The 16,870-nt window shown below is 41.3% G+C and overlaps 1 protein-coding gene across 1 annotated transcript in view; it reads left to right on the plus strand.

The window, feature by feature from the left end:
* Positions 1–16,870, plus strand: part of RBBP4 (RB binding protein 4, chromatin remodeling factor) — a 19,724-nt gene continuing 2,854 nt past the window's right edge. Inside the window, exons 1-11 of the mRNA XM_013999126.2 lie at positions 1–301; positions 869–1,016; positions 4,084–4,229; positions 12,449–12,622; positions 12,978–13,093; positions 13,203–13,363; positions 13,460–13,586; positions 13,725–13,802; positions 14,941–15,017; positions 15,335–15,392; positions 15,482–15,592. Of these exons, the coding sequence (XP_013854580.1) occupies positions 286–301; positions 869–1,016; positions 4,084–4,229; positions 12,449–12,622; positions 12,978–13,093; positions 13,203–13,363; positions 13,460–13,586; positions 13,725–13,802; positions 14,941–15,017; positions 15,335–15,392; positions 15,482–15,592 (1,212 nt within the window). The 5' untranslated portion in view covers positions 1–285. The remainder of the gene's footprint in view (positions 302–868; positions 1,017–4,083; positions 4,230–12,448; positions 12,623–12,977; positions 13,094–13,202; positions 13,364–13,459; positions 13,587–13,724; positions 13,803–14,940; positions 15,018–15,334; positions 15,393–15,481; positions 15,593–16,870) is intronic.

Genomic DNA, 16,870 nt, shown 5'->3' on the forward strand with positions numbered 1-16,870 from the left:
GAGGAAGTCGGCTTGGGGCCGTGTGGGGGCAGGGGCAGAGCGCGCGCCTGGGCCTGGAGGCAAGCTGCTCCGCGCGTCTGGATAGGCTGCGATCGCGGCTTCCCCGCCCACACCGACGTTCGGCGCACTCCGATTGGCCGATGTTGGCGCGAAGGTGCGCGAGTCGGCCCTCACGCAGGGGCAGCAGGAAACAATAGAGGCCGCGCGCGCAGAAGGAGCGCTCGCAGCCTCCCCGCCCCTCTCGCAACGCTCTGCCCCAGGATCCCCCCGGCTTGCCTGTACGCCATGGCGGACAAGGAAGGTGAGGGTGCCGGGGCCGCCCCAGGAGGGCGGGAGGAGTCAGGCTTGCGCCGCGGCCTCAACGCGGCCTAACGGTGGGGGCAGGCCAGACTCTGCCTAGGGCCGTCCCCGCCATCGCAGGCGTGAGGAAAAATCGCCCCGCGGGGCGGGCTCATGGCGCGCCAGCCCCTCTGGAGCGGAGGCCCGGCGCAGCGGTGTGAGGCTGGCCGTGGTGGCCTCGGGGGGGGTGTTTGGTCCCTCCCGCGCTCCCCGTCGGTCTACCTGCCTCTCTCCGGGTCCTCCCGGCCGCTCTCCCTACCCGCAGGGGTCGGTGCTCGGTCTCACCGTCGGTTCTGTGCGCTCGACGGCGGGCGCCGTCGCCCGAAGGGCTAACGGAGTGTCTGGTCGGGATTACCCGAGCAGTTCCCGCCCGGCGAAGCTGGAGAGCGGTGGTGGTGCCTGCGCCTCCGGGAGATCTAGACTAATCTCCATTTCAGAATCAGGATTCAGGAGCCGTGACGGTAGCTTTGGAAGTGTTTACTCGGTTTCCGTTTGTGGTCGCTAACTTAATTTGTTCTTAATTTTTTAGCAGCCTTTGATGACGCAGTAGAAGAACGTGTGATCAACGAAGAGTACAAAATATGGAAAAAGAACACCCCTTTTCTTTACGATTTGGTGATGACCCATGCTCTGGAGTGGCCCAGCCTAACTGCACAGTGGCTTCCAGATGTAACCAGGTGATAGGAATCTCTCGAATGCTGTTTTGTTGTGTCCTCAGTGTAGATTTCTCACATTGATTTTCCCTGTTTTCCTCTCTCCAGTCACCCGTAGAGGACACGTGATCAAAGCCTATTGGTGACATTTTTTTCCTAGGCCAGAAAGTAAGGCAAAATGTAAAATTATTTTGCAGTTTAGCATATAAGAGAGAACATACTGATGTTTTCTTTTTATTTACTTGTTTTTATTGAGGTACTGATTTACAATGTTGTGTAAATTTCTGCTGTACGGCAAAGTGATTCAGTTATGTTTTTAAAGTACAGCTGATTTTCCATGCTTCTTCGGTTTCTGTTGTATAGCAAAGTGACCCAATCACAGTTTCCTGTGTACACTTTTTTTTGGATATATATTCTTTTCCATTATGGTTTTCCTAGGACACTGAATATAATTTTCTTTGTTATACAGTAGGATCTTGTTTATTACCACTTTCGTGTAGACTAGCTTATTACATCTGCTAACCCCCACCTCCTGCTCCCTCTCCCAACCCCCTTGGCAACCACAAATTTATTTCCTATATCTGAGTCTGTTTCTGTTTTGTAGATAGGTTTGTCATATTTTAGACTCTCCAATATAAATGATATTTGTCTTTCTCTTTCTGATTTCACTTAGTATGATCATCTAATTGCATCCAGGTTGCTGCAAATGGCATTATTTCTTCCTTTTTACGGCTGAGTAGTATTCCATTGTATATATGTACCACATCTTTATTCATCTGTCAGATTGTTCCCATGTCTTGGCTATTGTGAATAATGCTGCTGTGAACATAGCGGTACATGTATCATTTTGAATTATAGTTTTGTCTGGATATATACTGGGGAGTAGGATTGCTGGGTCATATGGTAACTCTATCCTTAGTTTTCTGAGGCATTTACATACTGTTTTCCATAATAGCTGCACCAGTTTGCTTTCCCACCAGCAGTGTGGGAGATGTTTCCTTTTCCTAACACTGAATTGAATAGTGGGATTATAGCTGTAGTTGACCAAATGGTAATGTAAAACTTGTCAGCTTTCAGAAACTATCAGGATGAGTTCAGTTTTTAACATCAAAATGTTTGAATCTCGGCAGTCAGTGGTATTTTCTAGTTAGTTAATGCAAAGGTAAATGTGACATGGTACCTGCTTTCAAGTCTAGTGAATAGGCAGGTATAATTATGAAAGTGGCAAAGATAAAATGATCAGAGAAAGGAAAATTATCTCAACTTGGAATATCAGGAAAGGCTTTCAGTGGGAAGTGACAGTGTGAAAAGGAAGGTGACTTTAAGTAGTATAAAGCTTTAACAAACTGAGCGTGCCTGGGGGAATAATGGATTTTTTATTACAAAACTGTTGGTGTTCAGAGTAACAGCTGAAAGTTATATGTATGCTAAATAACTAGGTTCCTTCAGAACTCAGGTCTTTTGAGTCAAGATATTTGTAAAATGTGGTTGTTGGCCTATGTTTCAGCTCAACAAGTAATAGAAATTTTATAGAAATTTCATTGCCAACTTAATGAGCATGCTACTTTCGTAGTAGCTTTTTAAAAATGGGGAAATCTGGAGTTCCCGTTGTGGCTCAGCAGTAACGAACCCAACCAGTATCCATGAGGATGTGGATTCAGTCCCTGCCCCTGGCAGTGGATTAAAGGATCCAGTGTTGCCGTGAGCTGTGGTGTAGGTCGCAAATGTGGCTCAGATTCAGAGCGTGGCTGTGGCTGGCAGCTGTAGCTCTGATTCAGCCCCTAGCCTGGGAACTTGATGTGCTACAGGTGTGACCCTAAGCGAGCAAAAAAAGTGGGGGAGGGGGGAGTCCTGTCCTACATATGTTAATAAGTACTTAGGAATTTAGAGTTGGAAGCTGCTTTATCATGACCAGTAGTTCACATTATTCAGCTGATACTCAGAATTACTTGAGTTCAGGGAAAGTGGCATCATTTCTGTCAGTTCTCAGTAGTTCAAACCACCTAGGAACTTGTGGCAGAGTACTTGAGAAATAGTTGGTGATTCCAGATATACCGTATTCTTGTTCCGAATATTAGCCACCTCATACCTACTAAAAATCATTGTGGAATCCTTTTTTTTTTTTTTTTTTTTTTTTTTGAGCTTTTCATAATATGATTAGCTAGATTTACAAAGTAGTGAACAAGACCAAACTCCCTAAGGCTGGAATCTGTGCTGTTATCTTAGTAGCTTGCTACTTTATAGTATTTCCTTTTCCTTTTCTTCCTTAACCTGATGAAGTAACCTAAAGTGTTAGTATACCCAGCAATGGTTTTCTTTTCCACCTTGTAAAGGGTGAGTAGTTATTTCATATTTTTTAAAATTTATTTATGTTTTGGCCACACCTGCAGCATTCAAAAGTTTCCAAGCCAGGGATCAAACCCATGCCTCAGCAGTGACAGTGCCAGATCCTTAGCCTGCTGAGCCATCAGGGAACTCCTAATTCATATTTTATTCCATTAAACTTTTCCCTCAAAGTAATTATAACTATTTGGTCAAGGTAAGAAATACTTACAGGGAGTTGCCACTGTGGTGCAGCTGGTTAAGGATCCAGCATTGCCACTGGTGTGGCCAAAAAATAAATAAATACATAAATTTTTTTTAAAAAGATAAGAAAGAAATACTTACAAAATTAAGTGCTACATAGACCTTTCACTCAGCTCTGTGCAAGCTAAAAGTAGGAAACGGGAGTTCTGTTGTGGCCCAGTGGTAGTGAACCTGACTAGGTATCCATGAGGACGTGGGTTTGATTCCTGGCCTCCTTCAGTGGCTTAACGGTCCTCATTGTTGTGAGCTGTGTAGGCCACAGACACAGCTCAGATCTGGTGTTGCTGTGGCTGCCTTGCCTGGGAACTTTATATGCCACAGGTGCAGCCCTAAAAAGACCAAGGAGGAAAAAACCAGCAGAAACAAAAAGTAGGAAATGTGGGTCTTAATCACTTCTTCCCTTCAAAACTTGGTTGTAGTTAGTGCCCTTTGCATACATGTATGTTTCTGACTTTGTGGACCCAGTGTTACTAACTTGAATATTGACCTTGTGTTGCTATTACAGACCAGAAGGAAAGGATTTCAGTATTCATCGACTGGTTTTGGGGACACACACGTCGGATGAACAAAACCACCTTGTGATAGCCAGTGTGCAGCTCCCTAATGATGATGCTCAGTTTGATGCTTCACACTATGACAGTGAAAAAGGAGGTAGGAGTCTTAAAGGTGAAAAGAAGGAATGGTGTGTGGGTTATATTTTTCATATCTTTGAATTATAAAAAGTGTGTAGTTTGAAGAAGTAGCCTCTCAAATTAGAAACAAGTTATTAAGCTTTGGAAGGCTTGATTTTGTAGTATATATTTCAGAAGACATACTTGGACTTCCTGTCGTGGCTCAGTGGTTAATGAACCCGACTAGGAACCATGAGGTTTTGGATTCGATCCCTGGCCTCACTCAGTGGGTTAAGGATCTGGTGTTGCTGTGAGCTGTGATGTAGGTCACAGACGTGGCTCAGATCCCACGTTGCTGTTGCTGTGGCTCTGGCGCAGGCCAGCGGCTACAGCTCTGATTAGACCCCTAGCCTGGGAACCTCCATATGCTTTGGGTGCCGCCCTAGAAAAGACAAAAAAAGAAGAAGAAGAAATACTTAATGCGTACTTGGGTCTGTACCTTATCTCCAAATCTTCCTCAACTAAATTTGGTAGTTGGAAAATTTCTAGAAAGAAGTAAAAATCCACTCTGTTATTGCTGTGCATGCTTGCATTCTCACCATGGGAGATATACATAGCGTGCATAAACAAATGTACAGGATGTTTCTGGTATTAGAATTTCACCTGGATGTCCGAAAAATATGTCTCACAAGATTTCTTACAGGAGCAAATAAAAAAACACTGGCTTACATTAACCTTTCCAGGTTTAAATGGTAGAAATGATTTAACCATGGCATGCTATGTGGTATATAAAAATTAAATGAGTGTTTAATTATATCCTATTTTTAGAAGATAACCTTAGGGTTTAACTGTTCATTAAATGCTTTTTTCCTCTTAGAAGAGGTGGGAATAAGTTTCCTTTATTGTTGTCTTTGAACTCAAATTATTACTGAGAGGTAGAAGATAGGCTCTCAGCATTGAGATCTGTGCTCTAAAAAAATGAATGTTTGGGGAGTTCCCGTTGTGGCTCAGCTGAAACGAATCCTACTAATATCCAAGAGGATGCGGGTTTGATCCCTGGTCTTGCCCAGTGGGTTAGGATCTCGTGTTGCCTGAGCTGTGGTGTAGGTTGTAGATGCGGCTCGGATCTGGCGTTGCTGTGGCTGTGGCATAGGCTGGCAGCTGTAGCTCTGATTAGGCCCCTAGCCTGGGAACGTCCATATGCCGCAGGGGCTACCCTAAAAAGAAAAAAAAGAAAAAAAAATGTAATGTTTCTTAGACGTTTCCTGATGAGCAGAAAACATCATTTTAAGTTATTTTGGGTTCCAGGTGCCAGGATTGTAATGTACAGTTAATCTTTTGATCATTCCGTATTTAGCTTAGGGTGATACGGAATGCAAAGTAAGTTCTTGGGATAAAGGTCAGCAAGCATAACTTTGTGTCACTGTCTCAGTGTGTGAACTACAGGGTATGGTTGCTGCAGTTATCTTCTGGGTAGGCATCAGTGATAGAGGGGGACAACTGAATTTAAGAATCAGAAGACTAGGAGTTCCCGTCGTGGTGCAGTGGTTAACAAATCCGACTAGGAACCATGAGGTTGTGGGTTCGATCCCCAGCCTCGCTCAGTGGGTGAAGGATCCGGTGTTGCCGTGAGCTGTGGTGTAGGTTGCAGACGCGGCTCGGATCCTGTGTTGCTGTGGCTCTGGTGTAGGCCGGCGGCTACAGCTCCAATTGGACCCCTCACCTGGGAACTTCCATGTGCCAAGGGAGCGGCCCTAGAAAAGACAAAAAAAAAGAATCAGAAGACTAGAGCTTGAGACCCTATTGTGTTACTTTCTAGCTGTGTAGTTTGAAGGTAAATCATTTAGCTTCTCTGAGTCTGTTTCCATTTTATTAAATGTGGATAACATCTATATTTAAATAGGAATTTGGTTATTTAGACACAAATATTCTGAGTGGTAATGTAATAAATTATCTTTTAATTTGTTACAAAGCAAATATAAAATAACATGAACCCCTTTTCCCCACAAATCTATCTCGTTTATTGAATCATTCAAATTATTGTATGCCTGTCATTTTTCTTGGCACTGGGAATACAGCACAAAAAATGCATTTCCAGCCTGATGTGTCTTGGATATCTTTGTGTGAGCATATGAAGATTTGCCTCCTTTTGATGGCTATATACTATGTGTAATTAACTATCCCTTACTTAATTAACATTTTAGTGCTTTCCAGTTTTTTGACTTCAAAAACAGTTCTTGTACGTACATCAAAGTGGAATACTCATGAAATGGCAAGAGCATCTCAAATATAATTGGTAATGCTGAGGTGCCCTTTAAAAAAAGATTGAGGAGTTCCCGTCGTGGTGTAGTGGTTAACAAATCCGACTAGGAACCATGAGGTTGCAGGTTCGGTCCCTGCCCTTGCTCAGTGGGTTAACGATCCGGCATTGCCGTGAGCTGTGGTGTAGGTTGCAGACCCGGCTCGGATCCCGCGTTGCTGTGGCTCTGGCGTAGGCCGGTGGCTGCAGCTCCGATTAGACCCCTAGCCTGGGAACCTCCATATGCCGCTGGAGCGGCCCAAGAAATAGCTAAAAAGACAAAAAAATAAAAATAAAAAAATAAAAAAAGATTGAGGGAGTTCCTGTTATGGCACAGCGGAAGCGAATCTGACTAGGAACCATGATGTTGAGGATTTGATCCCTGGCCTCGCTCAGTGGGTTAAGGATCTGGCAGTTGCTTTGAGCTGTGGTGTAGGTCACAGGCGTGGCTTGGATCTGGTATTGCCGTGGCTGTGGCGAAGGCCAGCGGCTGTGGTTCCTATTGGACCCCTAGCCTGGGAACCTCCATATGCCACAGGTTGAGCCCTAAGCAGCAAAAAAAGATTCACAGTTTCACCAATAGCAGATGTATTGGTGTCTGTTTCTCTATGCCCTTGCCAAAGTTCGACTTAATACTACACACTTATTTTACTTTTTAAGTTATTCGTAATGTTGGACTTATTTTAAAATATTTAGGATTTTCCCTTGTGGCACATCGGGTTAAGGATCCAGTGTTGTCACAACTGTGGCACAAGTCACAGCTGCAACTTGGCTGGGAAACTTCCACATGCCACAGGCGCAGCCAGAAAAAAATTGTATTTTGTTGGTCTGTCTCTTGAGCTGCTTATTTTTGGTTTTTTGCTCATTTTTTCTTTTGGAGTTATCACTCTGTGAAGTAAGTTATTTCCGACTAATATGTTATAGGTGATTTTTTTTTCCCCTGTATATTTTATAATCTTGAGTCCTGTTTAGAAGCTATAAATTTTTAATTATTCAACTTTCCTGGAGTTCCTGTCATGGCTCAGTGGTTAACAAACCCAACTAGCATCCATGAGGACTCAGGTTCAACCCTTGGTCTCTCGGGTCAGGGGGTTAAGGATCCAGCATTGCCATGAGCTGTGGTGTAGGTTACAGACTCGACCTGAATCTGGTGTTGCTGTGGCTGTGGTGTAGGCGGCAGCTGTAGCTCTGCTTAGACCCCTAGCCTGGGAACCTCCATGTGCCACCGGTTTGGCCCTCAAAAGACAAAAACAAACAAAAAGACTTTTCTCTGCTGTCCTTCAGATTTTGCCATTCATTGAAAGGCCTTCATTCCAAGATTTTTAAGTAGTTGGCTCTTGTTTTCTGGTACTTTTATAATTTGACCATTAAACTTTAATTTTTCTGGTATTTGTTTAGGTTTTAAGTATGGAATAGGAATCCACTTTTTCTAAGTGTTTAGTGCTTTTTTTGTTTTGTTTTGTTTTTGTTTTGTCTTTTTGCCTTTTCTAGGGCTGCTTCCCATGGCATATGGAGATTCCCAGGCTAGGGATCTAATCGGAGCTGTGGACCCCGGCCTATGCCAGACCCAGAGCAATGCGTGATTTGAGCCACGTCTGCGTCCTACACCACAGCTCACGGCAACGCTGGATCCTTAACCCACTGAGTGAGGCCAAGATCAAACCCACAATCTCATGGCTCCCAGTCAGATTTGTTAACCACTGATCCGTGATAGGAAAAACTCCTTTTTTTTTTGTAATGCTATGTGCTGATTGATCCATTTTCTTCACTGTTTTTGTTGTAGCTTTAAATGTGGTTGAGTTACAATATTGTGTTAGATTCATTTGTACAGCATAGTGGCTCATTGAGGGTTCTTGTCATATTCCATTATAGGTTATTAAAAGATAATGGCTATAATTCCTTATGCTATACAGTAAATCCTAGTTGCTTATCTAGTTTATGTACAGTAGTTTGTCTCTCTCAATCCCATACTCCCACTTTGTCCCACCCCCTCTGGTAACCATAAGGTTGTTTTCTATGTCTGTGAGTCTGTCTCTGTTTTGTATGTAGATTCATTTGTATTTTTTTTCTTTAGGTTACACATATAAGTCTCAGCATGTGGAAGTTCATAGACCAGGGATCGAACTCAAACCATAGCAGTGACAATGCAGAATCCTTAACAACTAGGCTACCAGGGAACTCCTGAAATGGCATCTTTTAACATACTCCAGGCTTTTTCTGGTAACTGAGTATTTTGAGTGGCATCAAAACAATTTGCTTTTATGTCCCAATGATACTTTTTAGCCCCTTTACTAATGCTTAATAATAGAGGAACTATGAAAAAATACCAGTAATGGTATGATATATTTGTGTGACTATGTAACTTGCTCTATGGTAACATAGCATATCAGTTCCCATTCCTTTTCCTTTTACCTCTCCTTCCTCCAAATCATCTTCAGATGACTGAACAAGCTTGTTGCTTAAAAGGGGGCAGGTGCTCTCCATATAGTCTTCATGGTGGAAGTAAATATAGCCTAATGTCTCTTACAGTTTCTTGGGTGGTTGTTAGGTAGACAACTTCTTTGCTCTCAGATGAAATGGGCTGGACTCTCAGATTGAACTATTGTAATTGGTTTGAGGTAATTGATGACAGACAGATTCAAAAGATCATTGAACTTTCGGAGTTCCCTTTGTGGCTTAGTGGTGACAAACCCCACTAGCATCCATGAGGACACAGGTTCAGTCCCTGGCCTCATTCAGTGGGTCGAGGGATCCAGCATTGCCGTGAGCTGTGGTGTAGGCCAGCAGCTACAGCTCTGATTTGACCCCTATCCTGGGAACTTCCATAGACCTCAGGTATGGCCCTTAAGCCAAAAAAAAAAAATTGTTGAACTTTCAAAATGAAAGAACTAAAAACTGGATTAGGCTTGTTTTGATGTTAAAAAGAATTTATATGTTTATATTGGATTTAGCCTGGCTGTGGTCACATTTTAAGCCCTGAAAATAAGTTTAAAATTTTACTTCAGACTCTGCTACCAAGATCTTCACATAGCAACAAGTTTATTTTTAGCAACTTATTTGGGGAATTGGTTTCAGAAGTAATCTTTAGTCTTTTGTGTCAGTTATATATAATAAACTTACTAAATCTTGATGAAATAATTGAATATTTGACTCAAGTTCTTCTTAGTTTCAAAAGGTTTATGAGACCAAAAAGGCATGGTGGTAGAAATTAGAATGCTGATTATCTAGTTTATCAGAATAGTATTGGTTGGGAGGGACAGAGTAGTGTCTTGTGGGAGAGTGAGGGGGCTGGAAGTGTTCCATATTTTTGTCTGGGCAGTAGGTGCCCTAATGTACATCTATATTAAATTCATCAACCTAGACACTCTTACTATGTTATATCTTAGTCTTTTTAAATAAGTGTTAAATAAGTGTTTTATATGGGGAGAAGCAAACAAAATAGGAGTGTAGTTAGACTTCGATAGTCTTTCAGTTTACTGTACATTGATACCTCATACTCTCTTTCCTACTTCCTTCCTATTTAGCCTTTTGTGTATCAGCTTCAACTTGGGAAATCCATAATTATTTTTTAAATGCATAAATCCCCATCTTCATAAATCTCAACTGTGAATTCTCTAAGCTGATTTCTTATTATTGTACTTTAACTTAACAGTTTGGGGGGGGTGCTCCATTTAGTATATAGCCCATACTGAAATAACCCATATCATATAACTTAGATTACCCCTTGCTTTGTGGGCTCCATGTCAGCTATTGCTCTTCACTTGTTAGTATGTCTTTTCTGGCAGTTGTTATCTTTTGTCCTAGTCATCTATAACTTGTGTGCTCTTCTCCTTGCGCTTGGACTAAAATTCTTTGAGATCATATATCATGCCTTTTTTTTTTTTTTTTTTTTTTTTTTTTTTTAAACACTAGATGCTTGTGGTCTAGGCCTCTGGGGGGAAAATTTTGTTTAATGTGTTTTTTTCCCCTCTTTTAGAATCTACTTTGAACTTTTTAGGTTTTTAGCTTGTTGGAACCACTGCTTTTCAACTTAGAAAGTTATTTTGAGATTGAAAGTTATCTAATCTACCAACCATATTACCCAACTACCTCTCTGCTTTATGAAAAGATTTCTGTCCTTCAAAGTGTAACACTTATATAACGATGCTATTGACAGTATTTTTGTCTACAAGTTACTTTCATAACTTTATTTAATGAATGCAGTATTTGTGGCTTAGAGAAATTGAAAGCTTTCACCAAATCATCAAGATAGTAAGTAGCAGAGTCAGTAAGGCCAAGGGCTAACTCGTAGAGTACTTTATTATACTGCCTTCTGTAATTCTTTGACTAATTATTAACTACCTTTGTTTATGTATTGCTTTGACAATTTACATCATCACAAATTACGTTGTTATACATATAGTGATGGTACTTGGAAGAACTCTATAAGTGCATGCAGTAGTCGGATGTGAATGAAAAATTTTTTTGTCTACTCCTTGCCTACCTGGTTTATTTCAGCCAAGGACTGTGGTGGGCAAATGTAAGTGGAGGGGGTCAGGAAAACTGAATCAGCTATTGTGGTCTCTGTTTCCTCCAGACTAAGAGAAATGGTGTGGAGAGGGGATACGGCATGATGATATTTCAGAAAGGTCATCCCAAACAAGAGTTTCAAATGAATAGAGGGATTCTTTAGTATACCGGGCATACTGTGGACTTGATATTTGTTAAAAGAACAACTTAGATTTTATTTATTGAGCACACTTTTTTGATAGTTTAAATGAAGCTTGAAAGCTACTTGGTTAGAGCTTGAAGTGGAGTCAGTAGTGTTCCTTACTTTAATTTCTTTTGGCCACACTCACATCATGTGGAAGCCAGGGGTTAAACTTGTGCCACAGCAGTAACCAGAGCCACTGCAGTGACAATGCTAAGTCCTTAAGCCACTGCACCCCAAGGGAACTCCTCCTTTTAGGTAGTAATATAATACTTCTTATTAGGTACTTAACTACCTAGATCATTGTTCATATAGCTGAAAGAGTAAGGCTAGGGGAGTTTTCTGGTGGCTCATCAAGTTAGGGATCTGGTGGTGTCACTGCTGTGGCATGGGTTTGATCCCTGGCCCAGGAACTTCCATAGGCTTTGGGTGTGCCCAAAAAAGAGTAAGAGTGGAGTTCCTGTTGTGGCACAGTGGTTAACGAATCTGACTAGGAACCATGAGGTTGCAGGTTCAATCCCTGGCCTTGCTCAGTGGGTTAAGGATCCGGCGTTGCCATAAGCTGTGGTGTAGGTTGCAGATGCAGTTCGGATCTTGCGTTGCTGTGACTCTGGCCTAGGCCAGCGGCTACAGCTCCGATTGGACCCCTTGCCTGGGAACCTCCATATGCCATGGGAGTGGCCCTAGAAAAGGCAAAAAGACAAAAAAAAAAAAAAAAAGAGTGCCAGGCTAGGGATCAGAAAAATAAGAACTAGGTTTAGGTTCTGCTATAGTCAGGGCACCCTGGACAAATTGTTTTCTGAAGTTCTATTTTATTTATAAGGCCATACACACCGCATGTGGAAGACCCAGGCCAGGGATCAAACCTGTGCCACAGCAGTTACAATTCTGAATTTTATTTATTTATTTATTTGCTTTTTAGGGCTGCGCCCGAGGCATATAGCGGTTCCCAGGCTAGGAGTCCAGTTGGAGCTACAGTTGCTGGCCTATGCCACAGCAACGTCAGATCTCAGCCATGTCTGCAACCTACACCACAGCTCGCTGCAACGTGGGATCCTTAACCCACTGAGTGAGGCCAGGGATCAAACATGCAACCTCCTGATTCCTAGTTGGATTTGTTTCTGCTGCACCACGACAGGAACTCCTGTAAAATTTTTAATGTCTAGATTGCTTCTGATATTATTTGAGATCCTTGATAAAAGCATTCCCTATGTCATACTTTGACATAGAGTAGCTCTTTGTCCTCATCTTCAATTTATCTTGTTTGCAGAATTTGGAGGTTTTGGCTCAGTTAGTGGAAAAATTGAAATAGAAATCAAGATCAACCATGAAGGAGAAGTAAACAGGGCACGTTATATGCCCCAGAACCCTTGCATCATCGCAACAAAGACTCCATCCAGTGATGTTCTTGTCTTTGACTATACAAAACACCCTTCTAAACCAGGTACCTGCCCCCTTTGATTCAGATACAGATGATGAGTCACAGTGGGGATACATTGCATCTCTCAGTTCTAACTGCTTGTTATATATTGTTTATATAATTTAACATCTTGTGATGTATATTGATGTGTGTGGGTATTCCTTCTTCCCTATGTGGATAAAAAATGCTTTTTTACATAGAACAGAATGTGTAGCTTTTAAGCATTATAAATTTGGTCATAACAGGTCTGTATGTCTCATAAAAAGTAAGAACTCTAGACCTCTTGATCAAAATTCCATTATGCTTAGCAATCCCTGGCCTTGCTCAGTGGGTTGAGCAAGAGGCGGTGGATGGTCTTGATGTGTCTGTTACTTTGTAGACCCTTCTGGAGAGTGCAACCCAGACTTGCGTCTCCGTGGACATCAGAAGGAAGGCTATGGCCTGTCTTGGAACCCAAATCTCAGTGGGCACTTACTTAGTGCTTCAGATGACCATGTGCGTATCCTTTCCATCTTGAAGCAAATCAGAGGTTTTTGTTTGTTTCCCTCTGGGGTGTGCGAAGTGAGACTTTTTCTGTTATATGATAGTTAATTTTTCATTTAAGACTATCTGCCTGTGGGACATCAGTGCAGTTCCAAAAGAAGGAAAAGTGGTGGATGCGAAGACCATCTTTACAGGGCATACGGCAGTAGTAGAAGATGTCTCCTGGCATCTGCTCCACGAATCTCTGTTTGGGTCAGTTGCTGATGATCAGAAACTTATGATGTGAGTAGAATCCATTTTTCCTCAATATATTATCTAAGTTTTCTAATTAGTTACCCAATTCAACCTTTTTTCCTGTTTTTTTCTTATTTACCAAAGCTGGGATACTCGTTCAAACAACACTTCTAAACCAAGCCACTCAGTTGATGCTCACACTGCTGAAGTGAACTGCCTTTCTTTCAATCCTTATAGTGAGTTCATTCTTGCCACAGGATCAGCTGACAAGGTCAGTTTGATTTATTTTATGAGAAAACAGTGGATTTCTCTGGCTTCTTTTGAGTATACAGAGGTCTTTTAGTTAGAGGTTTTCTTTTCCTCATTAAAAAAAAATATCGATTGGTCTTGCTTTCTTTTTTGCACATAGACTGTTGCCTTGTGGGATCTGAGAAATCTGAAACTTAAGTTGCATTCCTTTGAATCACATAAGGATGAGATATTCCAGGTAAGAAAAATTAACACTCCTTTTTTTTTTCTTTTCTTTTTTTGTTAAGGAAAACCTGGTTATGGGAGTGGGCACACTTGTGCTTTGTCCTATTATTATAAATACTAAAATCTTCTGTATACCTATGCTAATCTCAGCAAGAATTGGGATTGTTTTCCTGCCATTATTTCTATACTTTCTCAAACTGGTCATTGGTTCATCTACATTCTTGAAGTATTAAGAAAATTAGTAACTGATTATTTTATCAGCCTTGTTCCTGATGCTTCTCTCTTCCCTTATTTTTATGCCTGTATCTTTTATAATTTGCCATATCAATTTCAAAGTTCAAACCTATTGTACTAATTCCATGTTTTCTGCTTCATCAGTTTAATTAAGCTCTTTTCTTATAACATGAAAGAACTCCAACTCAATTCAAGAAATAATTGTTTCATTATGTTCAAAGCTTAATGCAAGGGCATTGAGGAGTACAGTATAGTCTTTGCTATACAAAGAGCTTAGAATTTTATAATGAGAAAGAGTCCATTTAGAATTACTATAATAAGATTGTTTTGTCAAGTGTTAAACACTTAAGGGTAGTTAGAATTGATTTTGATTTATGAATGTACTGTCTGATCTGGGCTCTAGGATGAGCCATACTCCTACACACTTAGTCTCTTAACCTCATTTTCTGCCCTCAGCCTGCTCCAGCAAACATTTTGTCTTCATCCTCTCTTTTCCTTGCTTGTAATGGGTTTCTTGCCTGGAGAGCATCCAGATTTTCCCCTAAATCCTGATCATGTGATTGTTGTATGTATAGTGGCTAACTTCAGTAATTGTTGTAAGGAGTCATTTTTTTTTTAAGTCAGTCCTGTGTTTAGTGCTGAATTCATTGTAAGTACTGAGTAAATAATTTGTGTGTGTGTGTGTGTGTGTGAGAGAGAGAGAGAGATCTGTACTTTAGTTCTTAGGTCAACATTGGATGATCTTTGGCTAGAAGCCTGACCTGGGCAATAAGAATAGATGAGCTCTTAAAAAATGTAAGATGAGATAGAGCAAAACCTGGTATTTTAGGTCTAGTACTGGATTAAATTATTAAATGTAATGTTAGGTGTTTTCCCTCTCAAATTTTCTAATTGATGGGTTATTTTCTTATGTATAGGTTCAGTGGTCGCCTCACAATGAGACTATTTTGGCTTCTAGTGGTACTGACCGCAGACTGAATGTCTGGGATTTGAGGTAAGTCTCGTTATAATTACTCTGTGCAGTTATTTTCTTATACTTTGCAGAATTAGTTACTCAGGAGTTCCCATTGTGGCTCAGCGGAAACGAATCCGACTAGGAACCATGAGGTTGCAAGTTCGATCCCTGGCCTCGCTCAGTGGGTTAAGGATCTGGCGTTGCTGTGAGCTGTGGTGTAGGCCGGCAGCTATAGCCCAATTGGACCCCTAGCCTGGGAACCTCTATGCCTTGGGTGCAGCCCTAAAAAGCAAAAAAAAAAAAAAGTTACTCAAAGTCAATCCATTTTAATTTTTAACAATCTTTTTTTATGTTAGTAAAATTGGAGAGGAACAATCCCCAGAAGATGCAGAAGATGGACCACCGGAGTTGTTGGTATGTTACAGATGTTGAGCAGTACAGAAATAGTTTGTAATTTATTGTCCTCTATCTGCTTTTCATCTTTGTTTTCCTCCCTCTTTCAGTTTATTCATGGTGGTCACACTGCCAAGATATCTGATTTCTCCTGGAATCCCAATGAACCTTGGGTGATTTGTTCTGTATCAGAAGACAATATCATGCAGGTGTGGCAAATGGTAAGTGTTTATTTATTTAGGTGAGTTTAAATGAATGAAACCTAGTATCACTTCATACCTATATACTTCATGAGAGTAACTGGCAGCTCTGTTCAGTTTACTCCCAAGGAGTGTAACTTTAGTACTTAACTACATATTATCATTTTCAGCTGCCTACTCTATCTAGTTGTTTCACTGGTGTCTCAAGACTCAACAAAACTGATCTTTTTTTTAAAAAGGTGTGGGAGGGGTAGAGTTCCTTTGTAGTGCAGCAGGTTAAAGGTCAGGCATTGTCACTGCAGCAGCTCAGGTCACATTGAATCCCTGGCCTGGAAACTTCTACATGCAGCACAGCAAAAACAAAAAACCTGATCTTTTCTTCTTTCTCCCCTTTGCTTTTTCTTCTTTCCCCACTTTGTTTACTCCCCTTTCCCCCTGACTTTGCTGTTTTCTGTATGGCTCCAATGTCTTCCCAGCTCACCAGAGTTGAGAAATCATCTTCCTCCATTGTCTGTTCACCTCTAGGCCTAGTTCACTTGTCAAAGTTTATATTGTCTATCTCTGTCCATCTGTACTCATCTTACAAATTCAAACAGGCACAACCAACATTCCTTTTTCTTTTTCCACAACTTAGTTTTTTGGTCAGGTTCTCATTACTACTTGCTAGGCTATTGTAGTAACCTAATTATCGGCTTGCCTCCTGTTTCTCCCTCTTTGCTAGCAGTTGACTCTTTAGGAATGGTCATTCCCTTGAAATGGCTTGTGAACATGTCTAGTACAGTTCCTATCACAATGTCACAGCATCAAATGGTACCATTTCTCCATGAGACTTGACTAGATTTCAAAAAACATTGCCTGTCTTTATATCCCAAGTAGAGACTATTGCCCTTCTTTGAATTTTCACAGTGCTTAGAATTTAATCAAAATACTATAATGTCTAATATATAATAATACAAGTGGCGTTCACTGGTGGCTCAGCCAGTTAAGGATCAGGCATTGTCACTGCTGTGGCTCGGGTTCAATCCCTGGCCTGGGAACTTGTACCTGCTGCAGGTGCAGCTCCCCCCCCCCCCAAAATAATGTAAGGAGTTCTAACAAGAAAACGAAATGGGCTGCCTTAAGTAGCCTGTCAAAGGCATTTTAGGAAAAAGAAGAAAAAAGCTTTGGTGTTTTGGATTTATTTGGTCTTTTTAAGGCTACACCTGCAGCATATGAATGTTCCCTGGCTAGGTATTGAATTGGAGTTGCAGCTACCAGCCTTTGCCACAGCCACAGCAACAAGATCCGAGCCGCATCTTC

This window comes from Sus scrofa, chromosome 6, assembly GCF_000003025.6.
Source record: "Sus scrofa isolate TJ Tabasco breed Duroc chromosome 6, Sscrofa11.1, whole genome shotgun sequence".
NCBI classification, from domain to species: Eukaryota; Metazoa; Chordata; class Mammalia; order Artiodactyla; family Suidae; genus Sus; species Sus scrofa.